This window comes from Setaria viridis, chromosome 8 (assembly GCF_005286985.2).
Source record: "Setaria viridis chromosome 8, Setaria_viridis_v4.0, whole genome shotgun sequence".
In the NCBI taxonomy this organism is placed as follows: Eukaryota; Viridiplantae; Streptophyta; class Magnoliopsida; order Poales; family Poaceae; genus Setaria; species Setaria viridis.
Window position 1 is genome coordinate 2,518,483 of NC_048270.2, and position 17,012 is coordinate 2,535,494.

The 17,012-nt window shown below is 50.2% G+C and overlaps 2 protein-coding genes and 1 non-coding gene across 3 annotated transcripts; 1 reads left to right on the plus strand and 2 right to left on the minus strand.

The window, feature by feature from the left end:
* Positions 1-3,816: 3,816 nt before the first annotated feature.
* TRNAE-UUC (transfer RNA glutamic acid (anticodon UUC)) lies at positions 3,817-3,890 on the plus strand. Its single transcript has one exon. It is a non-coding gene; the product is annotated as a tRNA-Glu (tRNA).
* Positions 3,891-7,038: 3,148 nt separating this feature from the next.
* On the minus strand, positions 7,039-8,421 carry LOC140223648 (uncharacterized). The gene has a single exon (XM_072295708.1). The coding sequence runs from the start codon at positions 8,373-8,375 to the stop codon at positions 7,119-7,121; it is 1,257 nt and encodes a 418-aa protein (XP_072151809.1). The 5' UTR covers positions 8,376-8,421; the 3' UTR covers positions 7,039-7,118.
* Positions 8,422-13,440: 5,019 nt separating this feature from the next.
* Positions 13,441-14,768, minus strand: LOC117833244 (uncharacterized). Its single transcript, XM_034712677.2, has one exon. It carries the CDS (start codon positions 14,694-14,696, stop codon positions 13,542-13,544), a length of 1,155 nt encoding a protein of 384 aa, XP_034568568.1. The 5' UTR covers positions 14,697-14,768; the 3' UTR covers positions 13,441-13,541.
* Between the last annotated feature and the right edge of the window lie 2,244 nt (positions 14,769-17,012).

A 17,012-nucleotide genomic window follows, 5' to 3' on the forward strand; every position in this document is an offset into this window, starting at 1 on the left:
TTTCTGCAGATGGCCAATGTAGTATTTCCCCACAGACCTAGCTGGAGTACTGAAATACTAATTGGCAAGCACAGGGGTAGCATAATAGGAGAGAACGCACACGTTGAGTTAATTTCAGGTTGTAAAGGATTTATAAATTCGACTGTGAGCTCAGCTGGAGCGGGAATGATGCATCTGGCACAAAATAGATCAGAAGGACCAGCTTTCCGGTGACCATCACCGTGGCCTGAGGGGACATGGCAAGGAGCACAGTGAAATGCCGGCGACGGATCTTCATCCACACTAACAAATCTGTGATAACTAATGCCAATTGTATTGTACTTTACAAAGCAACTGATACCCATGTGTGCATGCATGGTTCATCTCTTAATTCTTGAGCTCATAGCCATGTTTTGAAATTTGAACCTCCAGGATTACTCAATGCAGGAGACCATTGACATTGACAAGCACAGCACAGCGAGGCTGTGGTCTGTGATATGCTGCAACACCTGGAGGCAGTTGTAAATTCTAGAGACTGAATTTGGAAACATGCATGATGAGTCTGAGAATGATATGAATCTCATAGGATGAATTCAAATAAAACACAAGATCCAGTTGATCTGGCATCTCTTAAGTAAGATTTACATGGATATATCTAAGATACGCCTCTCCTGCCATGCCTTGTGGTGGGGGTAGAAACTCAACAGCAAGCTCAAGCTCAAGTTGAAGGCAGTGGATTGAGATGAAGGAGGAGGCTCTGGCATGGCGAATCGATCATCTTCCAGTCCCAGTGCAAGCTAGCTTTGTGATCTGATCGAATGATCCTCAGCTGAGGCTGCGGCGTTGCGCCCCATGTTGAGCCAACCAGCGTAAAATTCTCTCAAGGCTGCCATACTCACCACAACCTCCTCCTCCTCCTCCTCCTCGTCGTCCCTGGAGAAAGGTTGCGCCGTGTAGTACCAGAAGCCATAGTCCTGGCCCTCCTCATCGCTGTAGACGAACCGGGTCCTGATCCTCCTCATCCCCTGTTCCTGCTCCTGCTCGTGGTCGTCCTCCGTGGGCAGCTGGTGGCGGCAGAGAGGGCAGACGGCGTTCCGGCGGAGCCACTCGAAGATGCAGTGCTCGTGGAAGGTGTGCGAGCAAGGCATGGCCCTCAGCGGAACTGGATGGGCCTTGTCGGAGTAATCGAGATCCTGAAGGCAGATGGCGCAGCAGTCGTCGGACCCGTCCGTCGGCGGCGCCGTCACCTCCCGCAGGCCTTGGATGGCCTTGCTGGAGGCGGCGACGCGGCCGCGCTTGTTGCTGATGGAAGCGGCGGCGGCATCGCCTCGGGTGAGTGACGAGACCGACGCCGGCGCGTAAAGCGGCGGCGGCGTGGCTTGGTCAAACAACGGCGGCGACTCTCCTCCTCCTTGGGCTTCGATCTCCCCAATCTCCCGCACTATATTTTCTTCCATGGCAGGGATCGGAAGGGAGACGGCACCCAAGAGGAACAATGGCCAAGACAGAGACGACGAGTTGATTGATGGATGGATCGATTGGTTATGTAGGCGGTGGTGATTGGCAAGGGGCGGGCGCCTCTGCCCAACCACCCGCCACCCGTCCGACTCCGGCCGCCGCCGTCGAAGCCGGCCTCCACGTCACGCTCTCTTCCTCCCCTCCCTCCTCCTCTCTCCCTCTCCACTCCCACTCCGCAAACCCTAGCACCGCCGGTAGCCTAGATCTGCCGCCGATCGCCGGCTGCCGCGGGCAGATCTGCCTCCCCTGAGCTTGGATCTACTCATCCTGGATGCAGGGCCCCTTCCCCGATGGCCGCCACGTTCTCTCTCCCCCTTTCCATCGCCTGGAGGACAGGGGTCGCGACTGGATCCACGTTCTCCCTCCCCTTGCCATCCCTTCCACTGCCAGAGGCCGAGCGGCGAGGGTAGCTGCACCCCTACCCGGCTATCGGGTCCGCCGGGGGTGGGGCTCTGTGCGCCGCCGCCGGCACCGCTGGCGCGTGGCCACCCAAGTGGACCACGACCGGATCCGCGTCCCTCCCCTTGCCACCCATTCCGCTGCGAGGATGGTCGTCCCTCCCCGGCTGTCGGGTCCATCGGGGGCGGGGCTCTGTGCGACGCCGCTGGAGCGTCCCCTCTGGTGGTGCATTTTCGCCAACTGGGGGGGGGGGCGAACAACTGGCTATGTGGTCGCATTCTTCCACTCCTTGGCGCCTGGCAGTCCCTGTGCTCCTGGTGGCGGCGGTGATTTCTGGGGAAGAAACGGGGTTAGGCGAAAGCCTTGTGCCTGCTTGCAGGTCGATGATGGAGACGCCCCCGGGTGCCACTTCCTTTCTTGAAGGTGTCATTCATTCCCCCTTTCCCTCCCTACGACGAGTTTCCGGGTGAAAACCTTGACCGTGTTGGTCGGACGACGACGGCGCCAGTGGTGTCGCCCCCTCCCTTGAGGCGTCGTTTTGGAAGCTTAGCGGGCTCTTGCTGCTGTCACTGCAGGGATCATTGCTGAACGCCGCCCCCGGTCGTCTCCGTCGGTCAGAGTCCTTGTGGTGGCCGTCTCAGGAAGTGTCTTCTTCTGTGCCTACCCTTGCTTCAATTTGTCCACTCCGCTCGGGTTGCTTAGGTCGTCGTCGTCTAGCAGATGCTTTGCCACTGTAGTTGCTCTGGGTGGATGCTTTGCCATCGCGGTTGTGCTGGTTAGGTGGATGCTTTGCCACTGTTGTTGTGTTCGGGCGGATGCTCTACTGCCGTGACCTTTAACACTCTTGATGAGGTTGCATCTTTTGGCAGGTTCAGGAGAGTGGCTATGTCTAGGTACGTGGGTTCGAGTGTGCTTCCTCTTTGTTGTTTCGCGTCGTATGGTGGTTGTTTGTCTGTTTCTTTTTCTTTGTTCTTTTGTGCTCTCGTGCTGGTCAAGCTCTGCTTGACTTCATCGAGATTGTGTCTGTAAACTACTTTCTTGTTAATTGAAAGGTGCTGAGGCACTCACGAAAAAAAAGAGCGTACAACTGTTATAGAACTTGTAGCACTTTGTACCAGCTCCATCCAATTTTTAGTAAAGGTTCATGGTCGGCTATAGTTTAGAGATATTGTAGTTCACTTGAAAAGGTTCTCATGCAGCCGCTACATGAACAAGCTTGATACTTTTGTGAACTTCCCAATCCATGAGACCATGACCTCAGTATGAGCAAGTATGTCAAGCAGATGTCGAGAGGTGATAAGCAGCCCATGTCTGAACTCTATGCGCTGATCAATCCTAATGATGATCTGGGTGGTGGACACTACTCAGCATACGCAAAGGTACTTGCATTTTCGTGTCACTATTATATTAACATATTATATTTATATATGCTTGCATTATTGTAAGTGTTCTTAATTGTATAGCTTCCTGGAGCCGCCTATGGTGTCACTTGCAGCTAGTTGAAGAGGGTAACTGCTATCATTTTGATGATAGTCATGCCTCCTCTGTTAATGAGGATGGGATCAGGACGTTTGCAGCACATGTCTCCTGAATATATGTAGGTTTCTTTGCCTTCAATAATAGGTTAGAGGTGATGGTGCGATTGATTTTTGAAATTGTAGCCTGAACAATACATTTTATGCTTGCACTTGCAGAGGGAGCTTTTGCAGGAATCATTATTTCTTTTTTATTTCCAAAGGATGAAGAGGACTACGAGGAGGCCAAGTTCAATGCTCCAATGCTCTTCTAGGCAGATGGCATTCACCTCCCATCCAATGCTCCAACAGAGTTACTGGACCTGAGACATTTAAATAACTCCTTCCTAACGTACAACGGTGTAACTGCATACTTGACTCTTAATCACATCAACAGGACATCACCTCCATTGTCGTCTAGTCCGGTTAGGATACCTGGCTTTCACCCAGGCGACCCGGGTTCAAATCCCGGCAATGGAATCTTTTTTATTTGTCTCTTTTTCTGAATTCCCTCAATCAGAGCTCTCCTTTTTTCGTTCAGTATTTGATGTTCTTGTCCGTCACATGACAAATCTCAGGAAATTATTCGCAACAAACAATTTGTTCTTCTTCTCTGTTCCGTAGGATTGGGATAAATATGGGCGAACGCATTGGGCTGGGCTGGAAGGGCTTGACACGGCGGTGCAATTTGAGCAATGGGCCGAACAGAGGAGGAACGGCCCACCACAGTCTCTCGGGACAGAGGAAGGAGAACCCGACCCCGAGTCGGTGTCGGGCAAATGGCACGGCGGCGCAGTCACCCGCGCTGCACTCGGAACCGGGGACCCGAGTCGGATTCAGCAATGGCGTTTCCTCTCTGGCACGCGCGTATATAGCTGAGCCTCCACGCCCAACACTTCCTCATCAGATTGTGATCGCTCGCTCCGCCTCGCCTCCTCCGCTCGATCACCTGCGCGTCGGCGGCGGTGCTTCCCTTTCTCTGTCTGTTGTGTCTCCCCGTCCGTCGCTGATCCATGGCCATACCGGTGGCGCGCGTGCACCTCGCCATGGCGCACGCGGCACTTCCAGGCCTGCTCCCGTCCCCGCCCAAGCGCATGATGCTGCCGCTGCTCCCGGCGCCGCCGTGCACCGCCATCATCCTCCCCTGCTCGCCTCCCAGCAGGCCCAGCCGCGCCGATGCCGTGGAGAGGTGGGACGCGCACAAGATCAAGATCAAGCAGGGCGGCGGCAGCCCAGCGTCGCCGCCGCCGCCGTCAGCTGGCCAGTGTTCCTTGAACAGCATCAGTGGCCCCGGGGGCACGTCCTTGTCCGAGAAGTGGGTGAGCAAGAAGAAGAGCGCCGGTGCCGGTGCCGCGACGTCATCCTCGTCAAGCAGCAGCAGCAGCAGCAGCAACGGCCGCGCAGACTCCGAGGAGAGGTGGGACGCGCACAAGAGGCCGGCGAGCCCCGCCGCGTCGTCGTCCTCGGCAACAAGCAGTAACAGGACGAAGACGCGCCAAATCAGCAGGCGCCCCAACGGCGGCCGCGCGTTGTCGCCGTCGTCTGCCGACCGCTGGGACGCCAACAAGAAGCCTCGGGCGCCGCCGGCCGCCGCCGAGCTCGACGACGGCGAGAGCAGTACTGGAAGCAACGACATGGAGCTGGTGGTGGACAAGGCGGCCCGACGGGCATTCTACGCTGGACCGGGCTTCATCAGGTCGCCGGAGCCGAGCATGCTTCCCAAGCCATCGTTCCTGAGGATACGCGTTGCCTAGCTGCACGCACGCACGCACGCACGCACGAACGCACGCACGCACGAGGGGATGGCGGACGGCAATAGAATTGGAAAGTTAGCACTTTAGCAGCGCGTGTGTACCCTTTCTGTTGTTGTGTTGTAGTTGCTGCAAAGTATGTAATCTTGTGTTGCGTCGATTTTATGTAAATTTCTTCTCCTATCACCTCTAACAGCAACTCCAAAAACGAATCTGTTGCCTAGTTAAACAATCGAATCCTGGCCCGAATTTCTGAAATTCACCCGGTGACATCCCAAATTTTTCATATTTCGAATCCAAAAACCCTGGCCATAAGTCCTTATATTTGTTGAAAAATTTGAAAAATGTGAAGTTCTTACATTTGTCGACCAAGAGAATATGTAACTTTTGATGTAATATGTGGATTTTCCATAATAAATGATAAGAAAAGTTAAAAAAAAGAGACAAACCCAACATCTTTAGATGGTCAAGGAAAATAAGAGGATCCTGTATTGCAAAGAGGTCGGAAAACAAGATCTAGGTTGATCTAAAAGTTCAATCCGCATGGTAATGCCAATAACAGTATGAGAAACTCCACGGTGGACATGCTCACAGAGGTTGCTCACACTGATGTAAAGAACCACTCTGAATAAGATTGGTACTTTAGTTTTACAAATTCTCCACTATGGATATGAGTGGGCTCATACCTTAATGCCATGTAGTGCGGTGTAGGTTGCTAGATGTGCCTTGAAGACTACATCTATATATAGGAGCTATATGTGTAATACCAAATGAATAATGAGAAGATGTATAGCTCCCTCGTATACTTGTCTCTTGTGTTCCTTCTATGGTGGTCATGTGTATTAAGGAGAGGGAAACGGGATCTATCTACAACTTCTTCACGCCTTGTTCTTGGAAGGGAATTGGGGAACTGTATACGCGTTGCCTAGCTGCACGCACGCACGAGGGGATGGCGGACGGGACGACAATGGAATTGGAAATTCTTTTAGCAATAGTGTGTGCATCTTTTCTTGTTGTGTGTTGTTGTTGCTCCAGCAAAGTATGTTCATACCCTTGCGTCGATTTCATGTAAATTTGTTCTCCTGTCATGTCACCTCTAAACTGCACTGCGATAATGCTAATATCATGCTTGATCTATGCAAGTAAACTCTTTGATTGATGTTTGTTTCGATTTTAGTGTGTAAGTAGAGATGCTTTTATGGCGCGTACATATTTTTTCATTAAAAAATTTAGTAAATATAAGCATTTGATTCGTAGATCAAATTACCTGGGCCTCATATACCAACAAAGAAACTTTGTAGAATGGGAACTTTGTACAAATTTGGTTAAATTTTAAATGGTTTGATTTAAGATAAGACTAGAATAACCTAGCATGGGACCCATGTATAGAAGAAATGCCGGTTCGACAATAAAATAAATTTTACCGACTTTTTAGGTCTTAAGCAGCAACGAAGAGTTGTGCGGCATTAGTGGAAAAGGCCTTACCATCACTGAGCCGAAGTACTTGGTTCTATAGGTCCGACATGATTCAACCTCGCAAGACAACGATGTCAGATAGGATCTACCCTAACAAACTATCGTATGTGTTTTCCAGCCCTGATGGGTAGCGTATACATACTTGACTATCCACCCCCCTCACTCAAAAATAGTATCAGGTGCGAATTTGTTTGGAAACAATTAAAGTTCCGATGGCAAATACTGAATTTTCTCCTGAGAAGTGCCAAAGTCTTATTCCATCCATACCGTGGTGTTTTCCAGCCCATATTGCTATTTGATATGCTTATCTAGATCTACCGCATTGAAACCGCCCCTTCATAAAAGATAGTACTATGTTGGTAGTGGCAACAAAAAACCAAATGGTCATCTCATAAACGTAGATAATTTTCACATATGATAACTGATAAGATGCATGAAGTTCTTATAAAAAAAGAGACAGAAACATTGTTTTTTTCAGCTTCTACTGCCACGGAAAGGACCACTCCGCGCTAAACACAGCTGATGATGGTATGATGTCCTTCGTCTTCCCGTCAAGGAACACCGGGCTGCTCGTGCGGCTCCTCAGGTCATAGAAACCATAGCTGGGAAGAGGGCTGTAGTCATCGCAGGCTTCGCAGCCATAATCGGGGCACAGAGCTTCCTTGCAACACGTCGGCAGATCAATGCCGAGAAAGTAGACACGGTTCCCTTGAAACCTCTCGTCGTCGACGTCGCCCGTCGTTAAGCGAAGTGATCTGGAGCACCCTCTGCTGACGAAGAGAGCCTGGTCGTCACCCAAGCTGTCGACCTCGAGCCACCGACCCATCCCCAAATCCGCCTCGAAGACCTTCATCTTGATCCCCTCGAGAACCTTCGCGGCTGTTCCTTCGTTAAGGCGACGAGGAACACTCCATTTCACCATCAGCAGCTTTCCGCCGCAAGATGACACGACGAGGTACCGCATCTTGCTGGGACGCTCTTCCTGCAGGTCAGTCGTTGGTGGGGACGACGATTCTGATGCCTTGATGACATGCTCGTCTTGAGATTCTCCGGCGATCTCTCCGTCGATGACCTCAAGAGCGAAGAGGTCGTCCATGGCGGTGAGGGCGTAGAGCTTGCCACGGTGGAAGGCGACGTCCTGGTACCACGAGCCGTGGCCACGAGTATATGGAGGAAGAGAAGATAACCACATGGGAGGACCCAGCCGGTAGCCGTCTGGCTGGGGCGCCATCATCTTACGCTTCAGGGACGCGGTGGAGACGACGGCCGGCGCCGTGCCGCCGCCGTCATGGAGGCGGCGGCGCGGTGGCACCTTTGTGGCAGCGGCGCCGGCGGAGGAAGCGTTGACGAGGACTCGTGCGGTAGATGCGCCGTAGAACTCGTACAGGACCCAGCAGCCGTCCAGGGAGCAGAAGCAGTCCTTCATGTCGGTAGGCGGCCCCACTTCGCCGGCGCCCGTGAAGGCTCGCGGCAGCAGCCTGCCGCGGTCCGGGCAGTCTGCTGTAGATGGGGACACGTTCAAGCAGATCCACGGCAGCGCTGGCGGCAGATGCTGCTGCTCGGCGAGGCCGAGGCGCCACCACTGGCGGCAGACGGGGCCGAAGCTGAGGCGGTCGACGACGTGGGACGGCAGGCGGCAGAGGATGAGGCCTCCGACCTCCGGCGGGAGGTCCGACCAAAGGGGCACATGGTCCTGCGGCGACGGGCGTGGTTGTCCTTTGCTCAGGCAGGTGCCCATTAATTGATGCCGAAAAGAGACGAGACGATGGCATGGGCAGCCATGTGGTTTCTAGATATATACATGACAAAGAAGCGGGCTTTTCACGGTTAAGGTTAAACAAACTAGGGCTGCATCTTACGAGTCGTCGTATGTAACTCGAACTGCCTAAGAGATATTGGTGTTGAGATTTTGGTTTGGCTGTTAGAGATAAGAGTCTTGATGTAACAATATTCCAACCGAATCAAATATCTCCAATATCCTAGGGTGTAATCTAACCTAGGCCTGGTTTGGTTCGTTTGCTTATTTTTAAGCACCCGTCACATCGAATGTTTAGATACTAATTAGGAGTATTAAACGTAGACTATTTACAAAACCGATTACATAAGTGGAGGCTAAACGGCGAGACGAATCTATTAAGCCTAATTAGTCCATGATTTGACAATGCATTGCTACAGTAAACATTTGCTAATGATGGATTAATTAGGCTTAATAGGTTCGTCTCGCTGTTTAGCCTCCACTTATGTAATCGGTTTTGTAAATAGCCTACGTTTAATACTCCTAATTAGTATCTAAACATTGATGTGACACTTGCTTAAAAATAAGCAAAAGAAACCAAACACCCCCCTAATCTGTTGGGGGACTTTCTCCCTATATATTATCGAGATAGGCAATCACGTTCTATTCTTTTACATGGTAATCAGAACATCTTATTCCACGGTACATCTACCCGACCACTTGACCCATGCGTCGCCCTCGATCAGCCTCATCTTTTGTTCGGATTTGAGGCTAAAAGAGATCGATCTGCTGTTTCATGTAAACCTAACGTTAGCCCATATGGCAACAGACTCCAACCATAATATCTCTCGAGCTGTGCGAATACGTGGCATGTTAGATTACAAAATACGGTTAGCGTTCAAACTCACCTATTATCTATAGTAGGTAAACAAATCTATGTTGGACTGGAATCCGAACGGGGCCGTTCCTATACTTGGGCCAACGTATAATCGTGAAATGGTTAAACAGACTATCTCGTATTCCATAATTTGTTCACAGAACAAAAGAACTATGTAGAAAATTTGTCGAACATAGATTAGCTGACAACAAGTTTACTTAATATTTTTTCCCCAAAATATAGCTACATTTAGAGTTCCAAATTTGTTCCAAAATATAACTACTTCTGAGTTGCCAAGCCTGATTGAATGGGTCAATGGATGAAAATAACCCATTTCGCGCTCACAATTTTGTTTATTTAGCGTAGAGATATATATGCAAGGAAAGGATCACTACCATAAAGATCATGTGTGCATGCATGGACAGGTTTAATGAATGGTATATTAGACCTTTTATCACCCTCCTTAATTAATATGACTGAAAATGGCTAGATGTAGCTAAAATTGTGGGACGGAGGGAGTAGTTTTAGTTAGCAATTAGCATCATAGGTGGAATGTGCATCAATTTTAAATTTTATTCAAGGAAAGCATTTGTGCAGAGTTTACGGGCAGATAGATTCCACAATAAGAATTCTATCCAAGTGAATTAAAACTAGCCATGATGGCTAACTTAATTTTATATGTTCAAATAAATAATGTATTCCCAATATATATGCTGTAAATTTTAGATGAATGGAGCTTTATTAATAATAAAAGTTCCCGCCTTTGCAACAAGCTGATACGCGCAGCCATTACAAAAGTTGAAGAAAAAGGAAAATAGAATGAAACTCAAAGCGCTCTAAACATCACAGAATTTCTAACTCAACCTATCGTCCTCCTATGAAAAGAATGTGATGAACAGGCTATCTAAAGTATCTCAAATGTCACGAGTTAAATAACAGCACTTAAAGATGACAGTGACAAAGTGATATCATGGGACCAAATTGATGATCGGTCTTCCCATGAGCAAAATTTGACCCTCTTATTTCCATATAAGCCCCAACAAATTGGAGCACACCTCCTCCTGAACAAAACAACTAAACAGATACCGAACATCAGAGGATATCTAGCACAATGTAATATCTGCAAATAATGCCTCTAGGGAGAGACATGACATCATTGATGTGCCATGGCCCAATTTGGTGTGTTCAAAACACAAAGTTTTCAGCTAGGAATCCAATCAGCAGTACTTTGAAGAGACTTGAGCATCCTAAACAAATATACTACGAGAGGTGAAACGGAATCTTTTCAAGAAATACATATAATGATTATCCACGTTCAACATTAATGTCATTGCAAATGAAATAGCTGATTTGGCATCACTGCAAAACTAAAAAACTGCTGCTTAATAAGGATGTATGCATCCCTGATACCGTTCCCTATTTTAAGCTTACTCTTGTGGCAAGAACCATTCCATGCTCCAAATAGGCCGTACAACCCGCATTCTGTCTAAGGCAACTTGACTGATCGTGCCGTTCGTTAGGTCATAGAAACCGTAGCTTGGCATGGCATCATAGCAATATCCGAAGAAATCATGGCCCGAAACATAAACACAGTTCTCTTGAAACCTCGGATCATCCCCGGTCAATCTAACAGCCTTAGAGCAACCCCTGCCGACGAACAGAGCTTGGCCACTGTCCAAGTTGTTCACCTCCGTCCACCAACCCATCTCCAAATCCGCCTGAAATAGCTTCAACACGATCCCGTCGGTAGCCTTGGAAGATGAGAAGCTCCAGTAAGGGCCACGAGAAGGGACCATCCACTTCACCATGAGCAGCTTCCCTGGGCAACATACGACGAGCTAGGTAGCGCCGCCGCGTCAAGAGAAGCCCTCCCGGATTTGCCATCTCTGGAGGCTGTGCCACCACGATCGCGTTCTCGACGACGACCTGAGACGCCTTCGGTATGCCGGCGGCGCCATCCCCGACCTCATGAACGAAGAGCCCACCTTTAGCGTTGAGGGAGTAGAGCTTGCCACGGTACAAGGCAATGTCCACATACAATCCCCTTCCATGGCTATCCGTTGGACAAGCCGACCATGAAGGGGCGCCGGGCCGGTAAAACCCCCACCGAGCTGCCCGAGAGGATCGCGGCTACGAGGTCAGGTGAGCACATGATGATCTTGCGCATGGGGAATCTCCTGATTTTTGTGCCATCATCAAGCCAAAGCGGTATCTCTATGGTGTTAAGAATATGTTTTTTGAGAGCTTATTTAAGAATATATGTTGAATGAAAAATATGACGTCATACCTAATAACTCTCTGCATCAGAGCGTGTATTTTTCTTTCTAAATTAAGATGTGAGAGAAGGGCGCCGTCCCCTACATATGGAGGCCCTATGCTGAAGTTAATTTAGGCCCCATAATTTATTTAATACCTAGAACATAAAAATGGCTATGTATATCAATTCCCCAATATTCGTTAGAGTGCGCAGCAATGCAACCCAGCTTTCTACTCCGATCCCCAATATGGTACTCTGCAGTCACCACGGCCACCGCTACTTTTTTCTTAACGAACATAGCAGAAAAATACAAGATCACGATCCTGGAAGACCACAATCAGGAAAGAAAAAGAAAGATTAAGAAAAAAACAACTAAATGTGACTGGCTGGATTGGACATCAACACGACCACACCACTCTACTCAGGCTACAAGTCCAGCCAGTTGGATTGGGACATCAACACGGCACACCACTCAACAGCAATACCTGACCGGTTGGATTGGGACATCAACACACGCCACACAAAGTATTGCGCCACTCAACTCGTAGTGGCCCGATTGGAACAACAACTCGGCCGGAAGGATGGAAACACCATGCGCTGATGACCACAAACGATCCACTAAGAGGGAGAACCTAGCACCGAGCCGGTCGCCACAATGCGTGGCTGATCGCCGCTAGGCCAACATGCAGTTGCAAACGCACTACCGTACTCTAACCAGTCAACACTCCACCGAAACGTGCGAACCCCCGAACATCAACACAGGCTAAGGTTGTGGGGGAAGAGGGCGAGAGAGAAGAGAGATGCACTCGTCCTCGCGCAAAACCCCATCGTTTTGACAGCCAAGAGCGCCACAGAGCCGATGGTGGGCTGCCGAGAAAAAGGCCGGAACATGATCTCCAAAGAAACGATGCTAAAGCGGCGCCATCACCCGCCTGAGGACTCAAGCATGGTTTTCACCCGGAGAATCCCGTCAGGAAGAGGAGGGCACCTGGACAACACACCCAAGGAGGAATATTGCGTCCATTGAACATCGTTGTTGCCGGCCCCAGCACGAGGCCGAGCAAGACTTTTGCCTGAAAAGCCCTTCCTCCCACAGCCGTCGCAGCTCCAACGCCCCTAAGGCAACACGGTCAGCCACTCACCTCACGCACGACAGCCACAACATCCATGCTGAGCCACCATCCATGCGCTCAAGCACGCCCATCACCATGCCGGTGAGTCACCACTTGCGGCTGCTAGCCTCGTTTGCCGCTGCCTCCAGATCCACCTGTGCCGGAAAAGGTGGCCCGGCAACACTAGCAGCACCACCTTGGTGTCACCAGTGCGCCCCAAGATACACCACCATGGTGCCGCTGGAGAGCACCGTACTGACTGCTCCCGGGCGCACCACCATGGTGCCGCCGCCAGTCCGCCCAGGCATCCGCACCTCCGACCCGCACTCCACCGCAACCTCGCCCATGGCCACCGCGCGACCCGGCCGCTGGGCATGACCCACGGTCTCCACACGCCTGCCGGCAGTGCTCCGCGCAGGTCTGGCTCCAGGAGCTAGTGCCGCACATCGCCTCCAGGGGACCGGATCCGCCGCTGCCACCGAGCTGTGGTAGCAGACCACAGCCTCGCCGCCGCCTTCCTGCACTCCTCCGCGCGCATCTTACGTGAATCAACGTGTGACCGAATTTTATTCAACGGAAATGCATGTACCTATGCAAAGTTTGTGACTCAATTCAGATGAACATGTGTTTCACCACAAGAATTCTAACCCAGCAAAACTATACTCAGCCATGATGGCTAACTTAATTTTCCGTGAAGAAAATGTCGTATATCACCAAACTAATTAAAAGTAATGAACATACTGACTGAATACTGTACCAGAGAGGAAATGGAACATTTTCAAGAAATATAATTATTATCCACGTCAAACATGCACTAATATCTTAACAAATGAAATGGCTGATTTGGCATCCTTGCCAAGCTGACAACTTCTGTTCAATAAGGATATGAGTATGAAGCTCTGAATCACCTCCACGTTTTAACCCTACTCGAGTGGGAAGAACCATTCCATGCCACTGACAGGCCATGCAACAGCCCGCATGCTGTCATGGAGAACTTTAACAATCTCGCCGTTCCTTAGATCATAGAAACCATAGCTTGGCATGGCAAGATGGCATTTACGGAAGAAGTTATCGTAGCCCAAAGCGTAGACACGGTTCCCTTGGAACCTCTCATCGTGACCGGTGAACCTAACAGCCTTGGAGCAACCCCTGCCGACGAAGAGAGCTTCACCGTCGTCCAAGCTGCTCACCTCCAACCACCGACCCTTCTCCAGATCCGCCTCGAACACCTCCACTGTGATCCCGTCGAAGTTCCTGGGAGAGGGACGGCGACAGCAAAGAGGAACCGTCGTCCATTTCACCATGAGCAGCTTGCCTGTGCACGACACGACGAGGTAGTGGCGCTTCTTGCTAAACTTCTCTTCAGGATCCACCGGCTGGGGGCCCTGCGCCTTGATCGCGTGCTCGACGGTGTCGGCAGCGGCGGCGCCGACCTCGTGAACGAAGAGCTCATCCGCTGTGTTGAGAGCGAAGATCTTTCCACTGTAGAAGGCAGAGTCCACGTAGTAGGATCCCCGGGCACCGCGATCGCCGCCGACGTCAGACGGAGAGACAGACCATGAGGGGGCACCGGACCGGTAAAACGCAACATAACTGCCTGATAGAGCGGCGATGAGATCAGGCGAGAGCACCATGAACTTAAGCATGTAGAGCACGTTACTCTTTGCGAGATCGCCGAGGTGAAGTGGCATCTCCACGGTGGCGCCGGTGAGAGGATTGGTCAGGAAGCACTTGTGGGAGTCGTCGTTGTCGCGGTCGTGGGGCCCGTACAGGAGCCAGCCGTCGAAGCAGCCGTGGCAGGTGACATCTTTCGCCGGCACTGCGCCGGCGCGGCGCGCCTCGCCGGCGGGAAGGCTTAGGAAGGCGCCGTAGTTGCTTAGGGCCTTCAGGCAGATGAAGGGCAGCGCCGGCGGCAGATGGGGACGCTGCTGTTGCGCGGCGAGGCGCCACCGGCGACAGACGCAGCTGAAGCGGAGGCGGTCGATGCGGCACAGCAGCAGGCGAAGGATGAGGCCGGCGAGCTCCGGCAGGAGGTTTGACCATGACGGCGGGGGTCGTATCCTCCCCAGCCGATCCATTATGCGATCCGAGGAAGCCGGAAAGAGGCGACACGATGGCTGTTATCTTTTGCAAATCGATCTGTTATTAGGTGCCAATAATCCGGGCCTAACTTGTTAGAGCAACTCCAAGAGTACGTTAAAAAATTCTTTCCCAAAACGAGGTATTGGGAACTATGCTAAAAAATTTCCCCTCTAAAAATATATCAGCCCACAGCTATGCTAAAATCTAACCTCCCAATATTTCAAATCGGACCACGTCATCGTATTGGGTGCATTTTAAAATCTCTTTTTTTGCTAAGCAGCGTTGGAACCCTCCTGTCGCCGGCTTTTTATTTCCCAGCACCATCACGCCGCCAGACCCCAGGCCATCGTCACTGCAAGCTTTATTTAAGTGATTGTAATTTAGTCTTTGGAAAATATAACACTACTGAATACCGATTGATGTACTAATGATAATCTAAACCAATCCGAAAAGATAGAAGTTAGGCACAGCCTGTTCAGAACACACAGGCAAAGGAAAACAGAGCAACGATTTCAACACTGCTACTAGCAATTTGAAGCACAGATAGCAGGAGCATCAGTCGGTCACCTGTCAGGCAGCGAGTTCCTCACTTTGTAGATAAGCGCGGACAGCACCTCGGCCTAATCTTGACCCAGCGCAAGCAACAAACAACACCATTAGTACGACCATAAGAACATGATCAGATCCAATCAATGTGCAGGTAGTTCAGATGCACGCATATACCTTGAAGAAGTCCAAGAAGAAATCGTTGAAGAGCGCGATGGGGACGTGGAAGGCCTTGGCCTGGACCTGCGCCACCCGCCGTATCTCCTCCCCGACCCACCCCATCTGCCGCACCCCCCACCCGGCCTCCCGTGCCAGGTACTCGTCGTCGTCCTCTACGCCTGCAGCAGCGAATCCCTCATCCGTCGTGGCCAGGAGAGAAGGCACCCCCACCCCTCCCGGCCACCTCCTGCTTCCAAGAAGACTCTTCTTGCTCTTGGCGCCGCCTCCTCCTCGTCGCAGTTCTGCAGGTCCTACGCCGCCGTGCTTATGATGGATCGGACGAGGAAGCCGTTCCTGAAATAGATGGCGCGTTTGCAGGTGTCTTGCACACCTCCGCCACCACGGCCAGCTGGAGCACGACGGCGGCCGCACCAAGGACGATGAGCACCGCGTTGGCTCCGGCCGTGGCATGACTATTAGCTAGCTGCTGGTGTTTATTAGTCGCGGCTAGCTCTCTCGGTGCGTGGGATTGGCGTGCAGGAGGCTGACGGCGAGAGGAGGGGCCGGGACTGCTGGATCGGGGGGGGGTGCGCGAGGGAGATACTACGACGAGGCGGGTGGCCTCGAGGATGAGGGCGCTGTCGGGAGAGGAGGGCCGCCGCCGCCGGAATCAGCGGAGAGGAGTGCGCAAAAAAAAACAACGCGGGAAGGGGGTGCGGCAACGGAGGTCGGGGGATTGGGGGGGTGAGGGGGCGTTTTTTAGCATTGCTAATTTTTTAGGAAAGTTTTAGGTGGATTGTTGGAGTTCGTTTTTTCTCTTTTTCCCCTAAAGAAGGTATTGGGGGTAAGATTAGCATCCTCTTGGAGTTGCTCTTAATGCATACGTACTCCTCAACCCTCCTAATTGACAATCTTATCTTACTATTACTAATTAGTCTCGGGTGAAGCCACTTAGGATTCTGGTGGACACTTTAGAATAAGAGAGAAATTCTAGACAAAACATCTTGTCATTAATCGGTAGGCTTAAATCATCATAGCCATTGAATCTATTATATTTTCTAAAATATTACCCACGTATACCATTATGAAAATAACCTAAAATAACCCCCTAAATCTATATCTAAATTACTTACTTCGGCCATTATATAAATAAACTAAAGTGACCTCCTAATCTTTATCAAAATTAACACTTCTGCTATTATAAAAATAATTTAAAATAACCCCCTAAATTTGTAACTAAATTTTCCACCGCTAATACTTCAAAAAATAACTTAAAATAACATCTTAAATTTGCATCTATATTATCAACATATGCTATTATTACAAATAACATGAGGTAACCTAAATTTGAATCCAAATCACCTTAATTAAAAATATACACTAAAGTATGATTCTAAATCGCCTATTTTTTATACTATTGGTATATGAAATAATAATTAAGGTATATGCGTTCATTTATAAAGATACAGAGAAAGTGATGAAAATATAGATTTCTATGTTAAAACTATAGCTCAAACTTAAGATCCGTTAAATAAATTCAAGCGCATATTTGCGATGTAAAGTGAAAAATTAACAATTATAAATGTGGATGCAAAGCACATATTTAC